The sequence below is a fragment of the Marmota marmota genome, unplaced genomic scaffold, assembly GCF_001458135.2.
Source record: "Marmota marmota marmota unplaced genomic scaffold, marMar, whole genome shotgun sequence".
Classification (NCBI taxonomy): domain Eukaryota; kingdom Metazoa; phylum Chordata; class Mammalia; order Rodentia; family Sciuridae; genus Marmota; species Marmota marmota.
The window spans coordinates 3,912,838-3,932,807 of record NW_026000240.1 but is presented as its reverse complement, the minus strand read 5'-3'; the positions used below and the strand labels follow the sequence as shown (position 1 = coordinate 3,932,807).

The following is a 19,970-nucleotide window of genomic DNA, read 5'->3' as shown; positions in this document are numbered from 1 at the left end:
ATGGTGCTGGAGAGTGGGGGCTGTGCATTTATGTAATAGGACCAGGGAAGTTAAATGGAGTGAAGGAGCCAACAGCATGTTTTCCTCTTCTTCTGTGTCTTCCGGCTTCCACCTTCTGTCATACAGATTCCCTTCCTGAACTATCCTGGTGGCAGTACCATGCCCGTCCATGAGATGTGTTCAGCACAGACATCCTGCTCTGTGGCTGGTGGGGCTGCATACTGCCAGCCGTCTCATGTGTATGCTGGTCAGGTATGCCCAGCCTCATTTTAACCTTTTCAGGCCCACTGTGACAGTCAAGTCCCTTTAGTGGAAATTTCTCACAATCCCTGAATGCTGAGCTTTTGCTCATTGTGGGGCCGCTGATGCCCTGCTCACTGTGATGTTCCCTGGGCCTACCACTTGGCAGATCTTCCTCTCTCAGAGTGCATGTGAACTGCTAACCCAACACATCAGGACTCATTAGCATGGCTGCTGGTGCAGATGGTTTCACCCTGAAGGCTTTAATCAGAGGTGCACAGGCTAAAGTCCTTGGAGATGATCTGGTGTGGACTTTCCCTTTGCACCACTGTTTGGGGATAAACCTTAGAGAATAAGAGGCCAGAAAACTGGGTCTCGGCCTCCTCATTCCTTCCCTTCCTGTCACTCTACTCTAAGTGCAGCAGCTCTTAGTACTTAAGACTCTAAGTACTTAGTACTCTAAGCAGGCACCCTGTGCTTGGTTCTATGAGCTACATTGATAACCAAATGGGTTCTCAGGAGATGGAGGCCAGAGGGAAGGGGTAGTCACACCACCAAGGGAAAAGTGAGCAGTCTCAGTGCCTAGCTAGTAGGGTTTGTTCCTGCCTTCAGGGTTGCTGCACCTGTTCTTGGCGCTGTCCCAGGATCAGTGCACATGCAGGCCTAGGAAAGGCTGAGCCCAGTACCAGGGAAGGCATAGGTTCCTAAAAGAGATCCGCCCCTCCTCTTCCCTGCCCCACAGTGACCAAGTTGATGGCCTGTTCTCTTTTGGGCACCAGAAGCCCCTATTTTAGGCTAATGCCTCCAGTGAGGGATGGGAATGGGGGATGTCACAGGGGTTAGAAGGAAGGGAACTCGACTCTTCTGTTATTCCCACTAGAATAGCAAGTGAGTTAGAAACCCATGCAGCACAGTTGCAATCTGAGAGGTGGCAGTGGGGGCAGGAGAGGGGCATGGGGTGGACCCCTTAGAAGGAGGAAAGCGACATACAGGAAAGGGCTGGAAGCACAATTGGCTGGAAGTTTGGCAAAGGAGTCATGGAAAGAACGCTAAGGAAGCAAGAAAGACTTAGAATGAAGCCCTGGTTCCTGGCAGGCTCCAGACTGGCTACAGCTGGAACTTATGAATGACTGATGACACACTGCTAATTGCCTTTTCTCCCCCCTGTTTTCTCTCCTATTCCCAATTCTTTTTTTTTTTTCTATCTTCTGCCTTTTCTCCACCCTGAATCCCATCTTTCCCCTTCTCATTCCTCCCATTCCTCCTTCCTCCGCTCTCGCCCACCTTCTCCCACATTTCCTCCTCCGTCCCCCACACCCTCACTTCTCACCTATCACCACCATCGCTGAAGCTCTCTGGCGGGTGTGAGCTGACCGTGGTCCTCCAGGACTTCAGCGCAGGCCACAGCAGCGAGCTGACCATCCAGGTGGGACAGACGGTGGAGCTGTTGGAGCGGCCCAGTGAGCGGCCCGGCTGGTGTCTGGTCCGCACCACAGAACGGAGTCCCCCTCAGGAGGGCCTGGTCCCCAGCAGCGCCCTATGCATCTCCCATTCCCGAAGCAGCGTGGAGATGGACTGCTTCTTCCCATTGGTGAAAGGTAGGGAGAACTGAGGGGGAGGGTAGCATGGACCATGGAGAGCACCAGGGAACTGACCTGTCTTGTGAACTTACTTTGTGTGGGACTTCTCTGGGAGCTGGTAGTGGAGGGAGTGGGTTGGGAGTTTGAAGAGAAAGAGCTACTGGTGGCTCTGTGACTTTGGGAAAGTTGTGTAACCTTCTGAATTCATCTTATCTTCAAGAGCAAGGTTGAAGTAGGTGGCCTCCATGATCTCTCCCAGCTTTCCCACTGTATCACAGGGCATTTGGGAAAGCCCTCTTCTCCCTGTGGTCAAGCATGACCCAGACTCCTCCCTTCTCTGCTGTTCCACTCTCCTACCATGGCAACTGCTGGCTCTCTGACCCCCCAAGTACTTGCCCTGACACAGAGAATCAAGCAAACCCAGAAACCAACCACAGCAGAGTGGGTCTTGACCCTCCCCTGGCTCTGCTAGGCTTTGAAGCCCAACACTCATTGGCTACCTTTGATGAATCCATTATTCGGGCCATAGCTCCTATTTTATGTGTGCTCTGTGTTTGTTCCCTCCGTGTGCTCGTTTATTCACTTTTTCTCATACCAAGGAGATTAAACTACTTAGAACTGTGGTTCTCCAAGGCTGGCCCTGCCCTGGGAACTGGTTAGCAAAGCAAATGCCCAGGCCTAGCTCTATACCTGCTGAGGGTTTAACCAGCCCAACTCACACATGACTCTGATGCACAGTCAAGTCCAAGGACACCAGCTTCCAAGGTCAGAGTCATCAGGGCCTCCAGCTTGTGCATTTTACATTATGGAAACTGAGGTGCAGAGAACTATGCAGTTTGGCCTTAGTTTTGAGTCAATTTTTTAAACTGTCACCGTCATCAGCATCTGGGATATCTTCTATGAAGACCTGTGCTGTTTATGGGAAAAGACTAAATATCTTGAGACCCTGGAGACCCCCTGAAAGCTCTCTGATAGTTAGTATAAGCTGATTAAATGTCTGGAAACATTCCGGTCTCTCCAAAGCCTGACTTCCTCCCTCTCTCCGCTAGATGGCAGTGGCAGGCTGCCCCGTTATCCCTTCCAGCCTCCTTGGTGTTTTCCACCAGAAGAAAAATGCAAACTAAAATAAAACCTCCTCCCTAATTCCCAACACACTCCTGAGACCCTCCCCTAGTTCAGCCACCATCTGCTTTCTCCCTGTCCTCTGGAGCCAAAGGAAGGGATGTCAGGAAGTTGTCAGGAGTTTGTAATTGCAGATGCTTATCCTCAGTCCTTTGAAGTAGGCTATTAGAGAACATCTCATACCTGGGAAGAGGAAAATCAGGAAACTCAGGAATTCAGTTCCATCTGGAGTCCAGCCAGGAGAAAGTGGGACTCACAGAGGGCAGATTGTTGTGGGGGAGAAATGAAGTATTCAATAAATAACATGACACTGCCTGGCACTTAATGCACATTAGCTGACATAAGTTGTTATATCATTTGTCATAGATTATTTACCAGAATAACTACAAACTCCCGCAAGTTGAGAGACCCCATCTACAGACTCAAAACCAAGGACAAAGAGGCTGGGAAAGGCTAAGTTCCCATAGATCCCCAGGTGTGAGTTGTTTTCATTGAGAGTACTTTGGAACTTCCTGACCTAGCCCACCCTCCCTATCCCGGGGCTAGGTATGATGTGCATCCCCTCCCGGCTGGCCCCACTACATGTAGGGACAGTAGCTGTGACCCAGAGATGGGTAGTGGAGGCATTTAGGGTAAGAAATCTGCAGAGATGAAGTCCTCTCTACTACTGGATAGGTTAAGAGGATGATTAACTAAATATGGGAGCTGAGAATATGGGATGGAAATGAGAGGCAAGAGAGAAAGAAGAAAAGCAGGCTGTCATAGAATTTTCCAGCTAGCTCAACCAGTCAGCAGGTCTTCCTAAAGGCACTACCAGTGCCTGTCTCCATGCTGTTGGCTCTTATTCTTTGCAAGTTGGTTCCTCTCTCCCCAAGCACAGACTGATTAGACTGGGCCTTCAGGGGCAACCTGTGAGCTCTCACTATCAATTTACCCATGTAGGCTCAGAATGAGGAGTGCCTTCCTCAGGGCCAAAATCTCTATTCTGCATGGAGCATCCTTTGTGCCCTTAATAAGACCTTGTTTGAAAGTAGCTGAGACTCCATCAGCTGTTCCTGCTTGTATTCCAGCTGGCTGCCTACGGACAAACTGGCCTTTTCTTCCCTGTGATGACTATCTCCATTGGACCCTCTACCTTTTAAGTGATGCAGAATGCAGGGTTCTTCTGGAGGTTGTAGGATCAGGGTTCTTCTGGGGTTGTGGAGGTCAGAATCAATTTCTTTCTCAATCCCTAGGAGGAATTGGTCCCCTCAGCCTCACAATGAGTGCCAAGTCAACACTCCATGTCTGTCACACGGGCTGTGCAAAGCAGGGGACATCTGGGATATGCTGAGTGCTGTGTGAGTGCTCAGGCCAGAAGTGGTGCACCAGGACCACAAAAATGTTAGCACCAGGGAGGGAACTTGGAGAAGCACTGGATGGCAGTCCTCACCCCTGACTGCATAATAGATTCACAGAGGAGCTTTCCAACTGTCACCCTAAGGCCACACCTAGAACAACTAGACTCAGAATCACCAGGGTGAGGACGGGGGTGGGGGAGGCAGGGTTTTTGTTTTTTTGTGTTTTTTTTAATGCTCTGTAGGTGAATCTAAGGTACACTATGGGTTTTGACCACTGCACTAGCTCAGTCTCTTCCAAGGAGACTTCGGGGCACAGGAAGGCAATAAGCCAAAGGAAGTATTGGTGCCAGAGCAGCAGCAGACCAGGACTTGACCTCCTCGCCCACACTCAATGCCCACTCCACTCGCTGGGCTTCCCGGTAGCTACAGTAGGGCTGCAGGGTTCATTCTCTCCTGCACCTTCTCTGGGGAAGTGGTGGATTGTTTCCTCCTGGTACATCTACAGCATGACTCATGATGGGGTTGGTGAGAAAGAGCAGTGCTAGGTGGCAAAGTTGGGATGGGACCTGCCCTTCCTATTGCTTTCCTGCCAGCCTGACATCTCAGGGCTTCTCTGTGGAGTTGGGCCCTCTGGGATCTAGCCACCCCTTTTCATGATCCCCTCTCACTTTCTCAGCAGCTAGTGGTGGTGGGCAGCACCTCCCAAGCAACAAAAGACTTTGCAGAGGTTTTCAATTCCAGATGCCTCTTAGATCCACCTGTAGGAGATTTTTAAAACACTTACATCCCACCCCAGAACAACTCAGAGTCTGGGTATCAGTGTTTTTTAAGGTTCTTATTAATTCTGATATTCTGTGAGGGTTGAGAACCACTGCTTTATGGGTTCAGCACCCCTACCTGTCAGACTTAAGAGCTACTTAAAGATGTGCAGGAGGGGGTTAAGGCCTAATATTTAGATTATATAAAGAACTCCTGCAACTCAACAACAAAAATACAAACAACTGGATTCTAAAATGAGCCAAGGACTTGAATAGACTTTTCTCCAAAGAAGATGGATAAATGGCTGATAAGCACATGAAAAGACACTCAGCATCACTGGTCACCAGGGAAATGCAAATCAAAACCTCCCTGAGATATCACTTCACACCCATTAGGATGGCTATTATTTACTTCACACAACACACACACACACACACACACACATACATGCGGGGGGAATAACAAGTGTTGGAAAGGATGTGGAGAAATTGAATTAGTTGTGCATTGATAGTGGGGCTATAAAATGGTACAACTGCCATGGAAAATAGTGTGAGGTCCTCAAAAAATCAAAAATAGAATTATGATATGGTCCAACAAACCCACTTGTGGGTATACATCCAAAAGATTTGAAAGTAGGCACACAAACTGATATCTATACACCCATTTTCATAGCAGCATTATTCATTATTCACAATAGCTATAAGGCAGAAGCAACTGAAGTGTCCATGGACAAATGAATAGAGAAGCAAAGTGTGGTGTATATTTACGACAGAATATTATTGAGCCTTAGAAAGGAAGGAATATTTGACACAGACTATATCACAGACAAACCTTGAGGATGTTGTGCTAAGTGAAATAAACCAGTCACAAAAAGACACAAAATACAAAGTATTGTTCCACTTATGTAAGATACCTTGAATAGTCAACTTTACAGAGGCAGGAAGTGGAATGGTGGTTGCCAAGGGCTGGGAGGAGAGAATAGAGAGTTATTGTTTCATGGGTACAGAGTTTCAGTTTTGCAAGATGAAAAATGATCTGGAGAGGGATGGTGTTAATGATTGCACAACAAAGTAAATGTACTTAACGCCACAGAACCGCACACTTAAAAATGGTAAAAATAGTAAAAAGGAAAAGAAAAAGTTGGTTCCAAATCCCTCTACCCCAGACTCCAAACACCAGTCTGGTTGAATAGGACATCTGTGGGTCTTTTTTTTTTCTGTGCACTTTATTCCTGGCTTGGGCTGGGCATCTGGGAATTGGAAAGAAATGCCTCTTTGCTTAGTGAAACCCAGGTCAGAGCTTTCACGGTGAGCCCTAGAAGCAGATGCTCCTTAACAGAGGGACAGTGGCATGGCGTCGTGGGGGCATACTTAGGCTTGGGCTTTCCTGATGATTTCTGCTGTAATTGCCTCTCTAGCCAGAGGAAAGTTCACTCAGGCTGTGGAAGGCAGTTTAGAACAGTGGAGAAAGCTTGGGGGTGAAGAGCCAGTCTGTGATTATTCAACTTAGATTAAGTTTGTAGTCAATTTACCAAGAGATCTAGCATTTATTGAATCTTATTACAGACCGGATTCTGAGCTGATGCTTTAATACTAATAAATTAGTTGTCCTTATTGTACAAACAAGGATATAGTCTTAGAGAGATTAGGTGACTTGCTCAAATCACATAGCTTACATGTGGTGGGCCTAGATTTGAACGCAGGCTATGTATTCCCATTCTCACTTTTTGACATGTTCTATGTCCTCCCAAGTCTGAAGGCTTCCAGACAAGTCATTTAGTTTATCCTCCATCTCACAAGGTTCCCCTGCATTAACCAGTCTGGCTGGATGAGAATTTGAAGAACATTAACCCCATTACAAATACCACACACCACTGTCTCCCTCTCCCTCTCACCTCTGGACCCATGTGCTTCTCTCTTGGAGTAAGAGCAGCAATCAGAGACAGATCCTGTCCTGTGTGTGCTCAGCCCCATAATAAGATCCTGTTGTCTGTAGCTGAAGCAAAACGACTCTGCACAGCACTCTGGATAGCAGCTGAGCTTGGTCCAGCTCTGATAAGAACCAGCCAAGCCCTGGAGCTGGTCCAGCCTGTCCAGCAGTTTCTGCAGGATGGGAGCTTCCTGCACATTATTCTGCCAGGAGCCCAAACGCCTGAAAGTTCAGGCCCCTTGCCTTTCTTGTCCCTCTGTATCAAATCCAGGGAATAAAGCCTCCTCTGCCTCTCAGGAGAGCCCTCCAAAATCTGTTCTGTCACATACTTTTTAGTGTGATTCTGCGTAAGAAACAACAAATCTCAGGTTTTTAGTTGACTCCATGATGCCTGACACCATAAGAAGCTAAAAATTGAAGATTCCCCAAATAATTCCTTTCAGGTATGAATGAACTTGCTACAAACTATAGCTGGCTGGTCCAAAAATCCCTCTTTATTTGTGCAGGCTTGTGTCTGTAATTGAGCAGATGTAGCCACTTTGAACTCACTTCCTCACAGAAGCAAAATTATACATGGGAGTATGATGAATGAGGGTAAGAACAGGTTTCTACTCTAGCCTACACACTTCTATCTCATAATAACATTGCTGAATTCTTGTATGTTTGTGATAAAAAATAGTGGCGAGGCATTTTGAAGAAATGTGTTTAAAGATACATGAAGACCTGTTGGCAGACAGTCTAAAAGGAGCTCCTAGTCATTTTTCAGAGTGACAGAAGGTTAGAATTGAAATTTTCTCTTTTTATAATGGAATATAAGTGGTTCTTGATTACATTTAATTTCAATTCAGATAATTGGATCCTTTGGGCTCTTAGACTCCTAGAATCAAAGAACTGAGGGCTGGAGTTTTGGCTCAGTGGTAGAGTGCTTGCCTAGCAAGTGTGGGGCACTGGGTACAATCCTCAGCACCACATAAAAATAAATAAATAAAATGAAGTTATATTTTTTAAAAAAGTACCTGAAAGATGTTTGGGTTCACACTTTCCCTTAGTACAGCTAATCCCTCCTATAGTGTCCCTGATAGAGAGTCAGCCAGCATGACTTGAGCACTCCCAGGGACCTGGAACAAATTACTACTAGAAGAAGCCCATTGAATTTTAGTGCATTTTTGATGCTAGAAAATTCCTCATAGTTTAGCACTGAACTCCGGACATGTCCTGCTCATCCCTCCTATATTCTCCCCTCCCAGACCCCCAATTCACTGTCTCATCCCCCCCTCCCCTTATAATCTTTTTTTTAAAAAAAATATTTTTTATTTGCAGTTGGACACAATACCTTTATTTATTTATTTTTATGTGGTGCTGAGGATCGAACCCAGGGCTTTGCACATGCTAGGGGAGCGTTCTACCACTGAGCTACAGCCCCAGCCCCCCCTTCTAATCTTTATCTGTAACAAAGTAATATATTTTGCTCTTAAAATGTTAGATACTTCTTTTCCTGAGGTATAAGCGCCTAGCAATTTCTCCATAAATCTTTTAATTAGTTTTTAGAACAGAACAAAGAACGTTAATTAAATTCAACACTCCCAACTTATTTAAAATGATTATTTGGCTGTGTGCATTCATAGTTCTTTTAAACTTCCTTGATTTAGAAATTTCCACAGTCTATCCTCACCCTTATGGGGATGGGACACCCCCAGTCTCTCACTCAGACTCCTAACCTGGTGTCCTCTCTGGGCACAAGGCTTAGAGGTGAATATCTTCTACTCAGAGACACTCTACGTACTGATTAGCTTTTTCTCGTTATTCTTGACAGTCATTCCTATTGTTATTTGTTCTAAAATAGCATTTTTATTCTTTCATCCATGTCTTCTTGAATTACCTCTTGGACCCCATCCCAATTCTAAAACTGTGTGGTTTGTTCTTTCCTCTATCACATCAGGTAAAATAACCTTTGTTAATGTAAATTAGCCTAAGTATCCTGTATTTAATGCATTTAAAGTATAGCATAAATATCTTAATTGTGAGGTCCAATGTATTAGGTTGGACCACATGAAATTTCCATTTTTATAATAAAAAATGGTTGACTATCAGCAATCTCAAATGTTTCAGTCTAATAGGTTCCAATCAGCCTGCCTTTTCCTTGGAAGGGTACTCATAAATCTTGGTAGGAACAAAGGAGGATCTGGTCCTCAAGTAGTCAGACAGGCCAAGAAGAAGACAGGATGAGAAGTGAGAAACCACTTGTTTTGAATGAAAAGTCACTTCATCTTCTTGGTCTTAGTTTCCACACCTATGTGAAGGGAAGCTGGTAAAACGACCATCTCACAGAGTAACTTGGAGGTGCAAAGGTGGCAATGTTAAGTAAAGGTACTTTTTAAACTGTAAGGTTGGTCTTACTGGCATGTGTACAGCCTGGTATCTTTAGAATTAAAAAAATAAATAAAAGCGTCATGAGGCTTTACCATGGTACATAGCAGGCCATGGAGAGAAGACTCTTAGAGTAACTTAAGAGTCTTGGGGTAGAGTACCTGAGTCTGGGTCCTGATTCCACCACCGACTACCTAGCTCATGACCTTGGGCAACATGCTTAGAAATCTATAAAATGGCTTAATAGTGCTGACCTCCCAGCCCACATGCCATGCTAGAGGCAGTCAGTTAATGCTCCTTTCCTTGCCTGCCCTTGGTCCCAGTTTACCTGTATCTGAGTCTAGGGTATCTCCAGCCTGAATCCTCTCCAGGGCTGAACAAGGGTCAAGGTTCTGTTTCTGGTTTCATGCATAACGTTTTCAGAGACCCCAATGTTGTCTCCAGTCTGCACCTCCTCTTCCCTCAGTTTCTTCTATTCCTGGTCTGTCTGCCCTGGACTCTTTCCCCAGTCGACCCATAGCAGGTCCATCTGGCTCCATGGTTTCCTGAGAACTGGTGTCTGTTTCCCTCTTCTAGCCCTTTTGCATTCTTTTAATATGTTTATTTTATTTATTTATTTTTGTGTGGTGCTGAGGATCGAACCCAGGGCCTCAGATGTGCTAGACAAATGCTCTACCACTGAACCACAACCCCAGCCCCGCCCTTTTGCTTTCTATCCAGAGCTCTGAGATCATATCTGATAGATTTGAGTTAAAAATCCAAGTTTCCCCCTGCTTGCATCTCTGGCACTCTGACCTTCTTTGCTGGTTAATTCTGGTGATTGAAGGTAACATCCAGGCCATGCCCTCTTGGTGACGGTCGACCTATGTGATGGAGGGCTTTGCTGAGACTGAGTGTCAGGGTGCATGTGATGGTGTCACTCTTCAATTCAAAGAAAAGTAGAACAAAGGAAATTTTGTGAAAACTGCTTTTCTTATGTCCATTTTAACTGACTTGCCTCCACTTGCTTGTCTGTTGGGATGGGCCAAAAATGGCTTTATAATTATCGACCAAGGGGATGGGAAGCCTCCCAGAATACGGTTTCAGGAAGAGGGAGACTCAAGTGCCTTCCAATTCACTTTTTTTTTCTTTTCTCTTTTTCTTTCTTTCTTTCTTTTTCTTTTTCTTTCTTTCTTTCTTTTTCTTTTTTCTTTCTTTTTCTTTTTTTTTTCTAATAAGGCAGCAATGACATTTAGAAATTGTGCCCCAGGCCTACCTTGCTGTGTGTTCTGGGTGAGACATCCTGCCTGTGGCTACCATCCATCTAATATTACTTAGGACATTAAAAAGTTTGGAATCAAGGCCTCAGGGAGGAACATATGAGCCCAGGCCACATTCTTCTCTTCACACACCTCAACCAGGCTGCCTCCAAGCAGAAATGAGCACCAGGAGGTCTCAGCCTGTCAAGAGAAAGAGCTGATTTCTCTGACTCCTCCTGCAGAGATACTGTATTTTCCTCTTTGTAGTTGGCCTGCTGTGACTTAGTTTATGCTATATGTCAATTTCAGCAGCTGTATGTACCTGCCTGCTGGTACCCACTGTAAATTTGGGAAATCTCCATGATGATGGTGTTTTGAATAGGATGATGTTTTGAATAGGATCCTTGTGAGCTGGGCATGGTGGCCCACGCCTGTAATCCCAGAGTCTCTGGAAGCTGAGGTAGGAGGATCATGAGTTTCAAGCCAGCTGCAGCAATTTAGCGAAGCCCTGAGCAACTTAGTGAGACCCTGTCTCTAAATAAAATATAAAAAGGGCTGGGGATGTGGCTCAGAGGTTAAATGCCCCTGGGTTTGATCCCTGGTACAAAAAAAAAAAAAAAAAAAAAAGGATCCTTGTTCCTTGAAGCCTCACCTGCCAATGGGTGGAGCTCAAAGCAGCAGTGACACAGTGGGATTTAGTCCCACAGCAGAAAACCCCTTATGATGGTGCTTTCCCAGGGAAAGCTAGAGGTGGTCAGTACAGGTGAGGACACCCCAGACAGCAGAGTGTTCCTATTTCCCCTTGCTTAGAGCTAACTAAGCTGAAACTATCTTCCTCCTAAAGGAACACAGGAACCCAAGAATGATGTGAACTGACCTGGCTTTGGGAGAGAAAGAAGATGTGGCTGTGGTCTGGGTGGCCACCTTCTCTGCTCAGGGAAGTTCAGGGATGGGAGGGCCTCAGACCTTGAGGAGCAGCCCTTGTACACCCTGGCTTGAGGAGCTCTCAGCAATGAGATTCTGAGGCTTCTGAGCAGGACAGAGCAGTCAGGACCCTGCTCACTGCCTTCCTGTGTCACCTGCACTTTGTAGGCTTAAAACTGCAACCTTAACCCAGACATGCAAACATGAGTGGGAAGTATTTCCATTTACAACTACTGACATGTATAGGACCAGCCCTCTGCCCACTAAGCACTCACTGGGCAGCCTGCCCCTTTCTTGGGGCCTGCATTGCCTCATGTTCCCATCTTGGTCCCCAGCCACAGCAAGAAACTCTGATTCTGATATTGTATCCACTTACCTTCCTTGCCACATGGCCCCAAGGCCACAGGAAGTTGGTGCCTGCCTTTGTACACAGATGGGCAAAGAGGCCATTACATTGCTGGCCCCCAGCACAAGGAGAAGGCCCAGGCCAAAGATCCTCCTTACCTCACATCCTTCCAGTGTGTCTGGTCTCTACCTCACACAGACAAAAGTCCTTCCTGTGGCTTCTGAGTGCTTCAAAGGCCTGTCCTAGAACCTGTTCTAACTCTACCCCTATGTGTTAGATTCCTGAGGCTGCTGTAACAGACTTCTGTGAACCTAATCACTTCAAACAAAAGCATTATCCTGCAGTTCAGTGAGTTACAATCCCAGAACAAGTTTTAACAAGCTAAACTCAAGGTGATGTCCTCCGCCACAGGCTCTAGGGCAGAAACCATTTCCTGCCCTTTCTAGCTTCTAGAGGCTCCCAGCATTCCTTGGCTTGTGGTTCCTTCCCCCTTCTTCAAAGCCAACAGTGTTGCCTGTCCCTAGTAGTCGCATCTCCCTCAGACCTCATCAGGGAAGTTCTCTGCTTTTAAGGGTGCCCATGATTGCACTGTGCCCACACAGATAATCCTGAATATCCTCCCATCTTAAGGTCCTTCACTAAGTCACACCTGCAAAGTCCTTTCATGTAGAAGGTGTTGTATTGACAGGTTCTGAATATTAGGATGTAGACATCTCTTGGGGGCTCTTCTTCTGCCTGCCTCATCCTAGCATCCTCCTGACCAGCCTGCCTGACCCCTGCAGAGTTCTTGTGTGAGGAACCAGGCTCATTGTGTTCATTCCCTAAGACCTGTTGAGGAAACTGGCCTAAGCCTTAGCAGGAGGGTCTGAGGATGGGGACAGGGAGTAATGTCTTGATGCTAGAAGTTCTGACTGAGGACATCTTTAAAATCCCATTTCCTGTGAAGTCTTTGAAGACAGATGAGCTAAGCATCTCTCATTTGTTTGGAAGGTTGAAAATTCAGAAATAGGAGAACAGTATCTTCCACTGGAAATTTTCAATAAACTGAACGGCAAAATTCGCTCCATTTAATGCACCATAACCTCTTCAATGGACCCAACGAAGCCACATGATGCTGTAATTGCTCCTTCTCCTGTGGGAGGGGAGGTGGCACTGACAGTTGGAATTAAAATGCCATCCCCTATGGTGGACACTGGGCAACTGCAAGCCCACCTAAATTGAAACTCAGTCCAAGTGATAGACTGACACTTCTTACTGCTCTCCTTTGGGAACACTTTGACCTACTTACAAGTAAGTGTTTTTGGAAGTGGATAGGACCTGGAGGGGGTTGTTTTTAGCAACTCTAGCTGCAGCCATCTTTCACTTTGATAAATAGCTCTCTCCTCCTGAGCTCAGGCCAGCAGTGAGGCTCAGCATGGATCTCTAGAACATGTCCTTACTACTAGCAACTCTATCTCCCTATCTCCCAGAAGAACATGAACATTGGCCATGCTAGGAAGACACTGGGTCCTTGGTGTAATCCCACAATCTTCCCCAGTATTGCCTGGATGATCCCCCTACCTTGGGCCTGGTCCAGACTAGAAGACAATCAGCAATCCTTCCTTCCTGAACAAAAGGGGCTGTTTGATGGGATGAGCTGGGGCTTAACTCTCTTGAAGATAAGTGAAACAGCTAGAAAGAGGCAGGCAGGGGTCAGGAGTGCAGGTGCAGAGGAACACATTTATAGGCCTGTGGTTAAAATCATGTCAGATGGCCTAAATGATGGTTAACCAGTGAGTCCAGGAGCTACCCACCAGATGGATGGTGGTACCCAAGAGGCCAGCAATGGTGTAGTGGTTACTAAGCAGAGATAATTAGAGATAACATTGCATAATGGTGACAATCAGGCTTTTTCTATGGACATTACTATTAAAAAATACATATCACCTGGGAATAGTTACCCATCTAGAAGTCCCACAATTTTGAAGAAAACATATATTTGGAGTTCAAACTAAATGTAGTATCAACACACACATTGCACCTCCCCTGTCTAAACTCAGGCTTCTGGTCACCAGTAATTACTGTCTCAGTTCCTCTTTTCACATAAAGAAGATACCTTTACCTTATGTCAAGGACTTGTCTGTCTTCAGTTTTTTTATCTGCCAAAGAAAACCAAGCCAACTGCTTTTCTTAGAATTCACCCTGTTGTTCTTTGCCTTTACCTGGGGAACATGTTATCCAATTTGTATTTCCCATATAAATGTCCCTGTACAGTTAAGTTCAGTGACTTCAGGTAGTAGATGTTCAAACACCAATTACTTGTTGAGTAAATGATTAATACTTGGCTAGAATTGCATGATTGTAAGCCACACCCACAAATGGAAGCCAGGACTGGGTTATTTGAAAAAATACATACTATCCTGGTATCAACAATCCAACATATCAGAGGTCTGAAATCTACACAGGGAACATGCGCTTAGCTGCTGAACAGCATGACACGGGCAGAATGCAAGCACCATGGCGTGCACCTATAGTTCCAGCTACTTGAGAGGCTGAGGGAGAATCACTTGATGCCATGGGCTTGAGGGACCAATCATGAGAGTTGAATAAACAAAAGTGTGTGTTCAGGGGCTTCCTAAACTCTACACTTAGCTGAGACTCTTGCTGAAGAGTGGGAGACCTTGAGCCCTGAAGTTCTCAGATCTGACTTCACGTTGAAACTCCCTGAACAGTTTTTTTTAAAAAACTATAGATATGAATCTGAATCAAACTCTGGAGTGGGTGGTGGGGGAGAGAGTCTATGTGAGTGGAAGAAGCAGTTGAGTGAGGAATTGGAGTGCAGATGGGGCAGGCAGGGTCTGTGGTCCATATTCACCAGGAACTACCCTCACAGACTCTACTGAGCCTGTGGACATCTCGGGGGATATTCTGTAAAAGGTCTATAGTGTACTTGGCACAGAAAGAAGGTTCTCACGTGAATCCTAGGCCTGAGTTTGGGCAAAGTTGCTATTCCTTATGTCTCTGGCCTGGAATCTCACTAAAAAATGTGGAAGTGCCGTGATCCAGAAAACTTCTGTTCTGTAGATCTGAAGATAATAAGCCTGAAGGAAAAAAAGTTGGGCATATGTCTGTTGCTGGAAGGGGCAGATGCCTGAGGTCATGGTCCAGTGTCACTGAAGCTTGTAGCTAACCTGGGTAGGGGACAGGCAGTCACACTAGTGCCCAATGCCAGGCCCAACATTGAGGTATCCTTGATCCAGCACATCTGCAGGCTGAGACCAGGGATTCCTGGTGTTCATTGTTGTGGGAAATGGGAATGAGACCAAAAATGGACTTGTAGGCAAGCAGAAAGCCCAATCCATGTAAATGGACAGGCTGCAGCCACCACTGGAGACACACTCTGCCAAAAATAAGACTGTTTCCAAACAGCCACCTGTTTTGGAAATTAAGAACAATCTAAAGATATTGCCACAGCTCAGTGGCTTTTAGACTTTTAGGAGTTGGTGGCTGAGTATTTGAAACCCCAAAATTGGGAGATATTCCATTGGGTTACACAAAAAGGCATGTACTCCCCCCACACACACACACCACCCATGGAAAGTCCAGGGATAGATAAACATTTGGGGAAAGGTACATCTAGTTATTCAGGTTATATCACTAGAAATCTCTCTCATTTCTCTCTCTCATCAAGTACATTGGCTTCAATCCCAGGCAGCTTCTCCAGCATGGCTTGGGTATAGCAAGATTGCCTCCACCTGCTTTAGGCTAATATTTCACCAACTTCAAAATCTTGTGGGAAGATATTGCTGCTTTCCCAGTAGCTCTTGCTAAGGTTTCTGCTCTTTGCATGAACTTGGTCACGTGCTAAATCTCATCCAATCCCTGTGATTGACAGGCAAGACTAGGTCTTGGGCTCATCCTTGGAGTGTGGGGTGGGCAGGGGGAAGATGTCAGCCACACCCAAAAACATGGTCTGGGAATGAAGGAAGGATGGTTCTTCAAAGAAAATCAAGGTGCTATTACAAGAAAGAAGAAGGTCTAGATGGCAAATAGGGGAAAATGCACTCCATGGGGGGGTTCTCAAAGTGTAGTCCCTGTAGCCAACAATGCCAGCATCCTCCCTGGGAACTTATGGAAATGCAGATTCTCAGGCCCCACTCAGACCTACTAAATCAGAAACTCTGGGTATGAAGCTCAGTAATCTGTATTTTAACTCACTCTCCAAGTGATTCTGAGGCACACTCAAAAGCACAAACCTTTTATAGAACAACTCCTGGAGATGTCCATAGGCCATGCCACACCAGTGGTTCTCCAATTAAAAACACCTGGGAAAACTTAAACTCACTGATCCCAGCTGAGAGTCGATTTGAATCTCAGGGTTTGTCGGGGAGGGAAGACTCAGGCACTAATGGTTTTCTAATTTCATTCCACCCTGGAATATCTTTGGGAGCCTGAACAAACACTAATGGTTAGAAATTTTTAAAGCTCTCTAACAATTCTCATTAGCACCAATATTTAAAAACCATTTTTCTGGTTAGCTTTTCATCACTTTGACCAAAATACCTGATACAAACAACTTGGAAGAGGAAAGGTTTATCAGAGATTTCAGTCTGTAGTTGCTCTGGGCCTGAGGTAAGGCAGAACACCATGGTGAAAGGTCATGACAGAGAAAAACTTCTCAGCTCCTGGCAGCCAGGGGAGGGAGGGAGGGGGATGGAGAGAGAGAGGGAGAGGGATGGAGAGGGAGGAGGAGGAGGAGGAAGAGGAGGAGGAAGGGGAGGGGAGGAGAGAGAGGTGGATTCAAGGACAAGATCTAGTCCCAAGGGCATACTCCTGCTTACCTACTTCCTCCAATCATGCCCCACCTACTCACAGTTTCCACCATCTCCCAATAGTCCAGTCAGTTGTCTATCTAAATTCTCTTGAAGACATTAAAATGTCTAGACTCAGGCTGGAGGATCTGGGCAACTATTTTCTTGAATCCCTCAACTTAAAATTTGCATACATATCTGACGTTTAACACTTTTGTTTCATATTCTTGGTGAGTCTATCCTAGGGGCTAACTTCAAAGAGACTAAAATTGGTTTTGTTCACTAATGCAGACCCAGTACCTTGAATAGAACCCCTCACAGAGAAGGCACTCAATAAGTATTTGCTGAATTAAAGCAAAGGTCCACAGCCCATGTCCCCATGGTGCCCAGTGGTGCTCAGGAGTTCCTTCTGGGGCACAGACATTGGCTGGTCTCATTCTGGGATGCCTGTGAGGATGGCAGTGGGAGTCTTGGGTTATTGGTGTCTATGCTCAGCATGAATCTCCAGCGTAGCCAAAATGTGCTGACCATATCAACTGAAGAAGGGAGAAATTCCTAAAGCTCTTATGTCTTTATGTTGAGAGGAGGATAGATTCTTGGGTTATAAGGCCCAGTGTAAACATGCTGATGGGTCCATTTTGCATATATAGGCCCACCCTAGAGCGTCCTGGCACTCTGATTTCTTAAGTAAAAGCAGGGTCTTCCTCAAATATCTCATTCAAACCAGTGTCTATAAGATGATACCATCAGCCTTTGTAAAAGGACTGTGACAGAAAAGTGATCTAGTGTCATCTGAACATAAAAGTCTGAAGGAAGACTTTTAAAAAGAACTGATTATTCATTCAGCAATTTTATTTGTGTATTTATTTATTATAATAAATAATTGAACTTAGGACCTCCCATGAACTAAGCAGGCATTCTACTACTGATCTACACTCCCAACACCTAACCTAGCAATTTGTTTGGTTTGTTTTGGGACTGGGGATTGAACCCAGGGGCACTTAACCACTGAGCCATATCCCCACCCCTTTTTATTTTGTATTTTGAGACAGGGTCTCCCTAAGTTTAGGGCCTCACTAAATTGCTGAGGTTGGCTTTGAACTTATAATCCTCCAGCCTCAGCCTCCCAAGTTACTAGGATTACCAGTTTGTACCAACATGCCTGGCTCACCCAGCAATTTTGAAGCATGTTAAATTCCTATCAGAATATTCTATGTTGAAATATCACATGGTATACCATAAACATGAATAATTTTATATTTCAACCTAAGAAATTAATTAAAAAATAAAACTAAAGAATGCTCCAAAGTGTCCATTCAAGATGAGATATTGACTGGGACCACAGCACCCATGCCGTAGATTACAAGCAAATAAGTTAACTTTTAAAAGGGCTGAAGTAACAGGGTGCTTTTTTTCTGGACTTCCAAATCTGTGTATCTGTTGTCTTTGGTGACATGGAAAAGAGAACCAAACAATTGTGCTTGTTGCCAGGGATCAGAACTGGAACCCAGGGCAACTCTGTGAGGATCAAGCATCCTTCAGCAATTCAATCTGGCAAGATGAGACTGACCAATAGCCAGGATGGTGTGGGAATCATGAATCTTGAATGCAGGCAGCCTGAGCAATTGGAATTGTCATTTTACTGTTTTTGCATGTGTTAAAAAGCACCCCAAAGGCATGTTTCCAGCTTGATAATGAGATGATTTTGTAACTCTCTCTGGGACAAGCCATCAAAAAGGTAATAGGAGGAAAAGTAGAGGTATGATTTTGACTCTAGGTTCTGCTGGACTATGAGGTGAAGCTTTTTGGAGTTTCTCTTTAGAGTTAAACCATGAAACCCTCATCATAAGGTCATTCATTCACTTTCCTCAACTATGGAAGAGAACCCTGCTTTATAAGGGTTTTGTTATCAGGATAAGTGAATGACTACATGGAGAATGTGGAACTGTGGAAACTGTTTGGCTTATGACACTTACCCTCAATGTTAGCTATTATCACTCACTGTCCTGCCACTATCATTTACCAAGCATCTACTGTGTCCTAACCATGTGGTGGACACCTTAACACATAAATAGGTCCAAATCTAATCATGGTTCACACTGGGAAAGGAAGCCCCAAATGCTGGCAACTTCTAAAAGTTTTGACCCTTGCCAGTCTTTCATCCAGATGGGAATTAGGTGATCAAACTTTTAGTTTTTATTTCTCTCACAAGTTCCCTTTTTTCTGATGAATAAGGCCTCTTTATGAGTGTTATATGCTTCCTGAAGACCCATTTCCTTAAAACTGGACACAAAGAAATGGGAGAGACTCTGATAATGACTCATGCAAAGGTCCAGATTGGCTTCAGAGGACTTACAGAAAGTAAGTTTGTGCCTCTGCTTGCACCACAAAAAAGACTTAAGAAGAAAAGCAGAGAGATGTAAGTAGAGGAACAAGAGCTTCCCAGGGCATGTTGTGGGGAGATGGTGAATGGAAGTCTTCTATGATAAGTAAGATGTTTGGAGATTCTCTATAGGTGTTCATTCACCTGGAGCTATTAAATGTCATCTGTGTAACAGTACTGCCATGGATATCTTTTAAAACGCTATTAGCAATCCTGTAACATAAGGATTTTTTCTATTTTTTTTTAATGAAGAACATAAAGATCAAAAAGTAAAGTGACTGGACTAAGGTCAAACAGCTAGTTGGTGGCAAAACTGAATTTTAAACTTTGGTTTTATGATGCCAAACTCAGAATGCTTTTGCACACCATCATTCTGGCTTGGAAGCCAATGAAGAAATGAGGCATTATCATTTGATATAATAATAATTATCATTATTATATGATAATAATGATAATTATTATTAGTTGAAAGCTTTAAAAAAAGAACAAGAAGAAAAAGAAAAGCGTTGGGTAAAGGTATTTTTAATACATTGGAAGTGAGGAGCAGGAAAGAACTAATCTATTAGGGAGAAAGGGCATTATTAAGCCAGCGCTGACTATGGTAGCCTTTGAGAGGAGGAGGCTGCACATGAGTACCTGTTTTGTGCCAGGAGCTCTGTGGGACCAGCTCCCAGCGCTTACTGGGCACTCACAGCCACAGGCAGCGTTGCATAAGGCTCCAGTAACCACTGTTGTCCTGGTCTCCAGCAAACAGCTGGACCTTGGAACTCCGCCCCCCTTAGGCCCTCCTCCCCGCCGGCTGTTGGGGCCCCGCCCCTCCTCCCCAAGGTGGCTCTGACTCCCAGTAAGTCTGAGCCTTGGCCGGCGTGCGGGAGAGGACCGCAGGGCGGGAACGCGGGAGCCAGCTCCCGAGCGCCGCGCTGAAGTTTCTCTCCGGCTGCGCTCTCACCCC

The 19,970-nt window shown here is 45.2% G+C and overlaps 1 protein-coding gene across 15 annotated transcripts in view; it reads left to right on the top strand.

Annotated features, from left to right (window-relative positions):
• The window catches only part of Kalrn (kalirin RhoGEF kinase), a 577,550-nt gene that overhangs the window by 437,269 nt on the left and 120,311 nt on the right, over nucleotides 1-19,970 (top strand). For all 15 annotated transcript variants that reach the window (XM_048794027.1, XM_048794031.1, XM_048794029.1 and 12 more), the window contains one exon: nucleotides 1,592-1,838. In XM_048794027.1, the coding sequence (XP_048649984.1) occupies nucleotides 1,592-1,838 (247 nt within the window). The remainder of the gene's footprint in view (nucleotides 1-1,591; nucleotides 1,839-19,970) is intronic.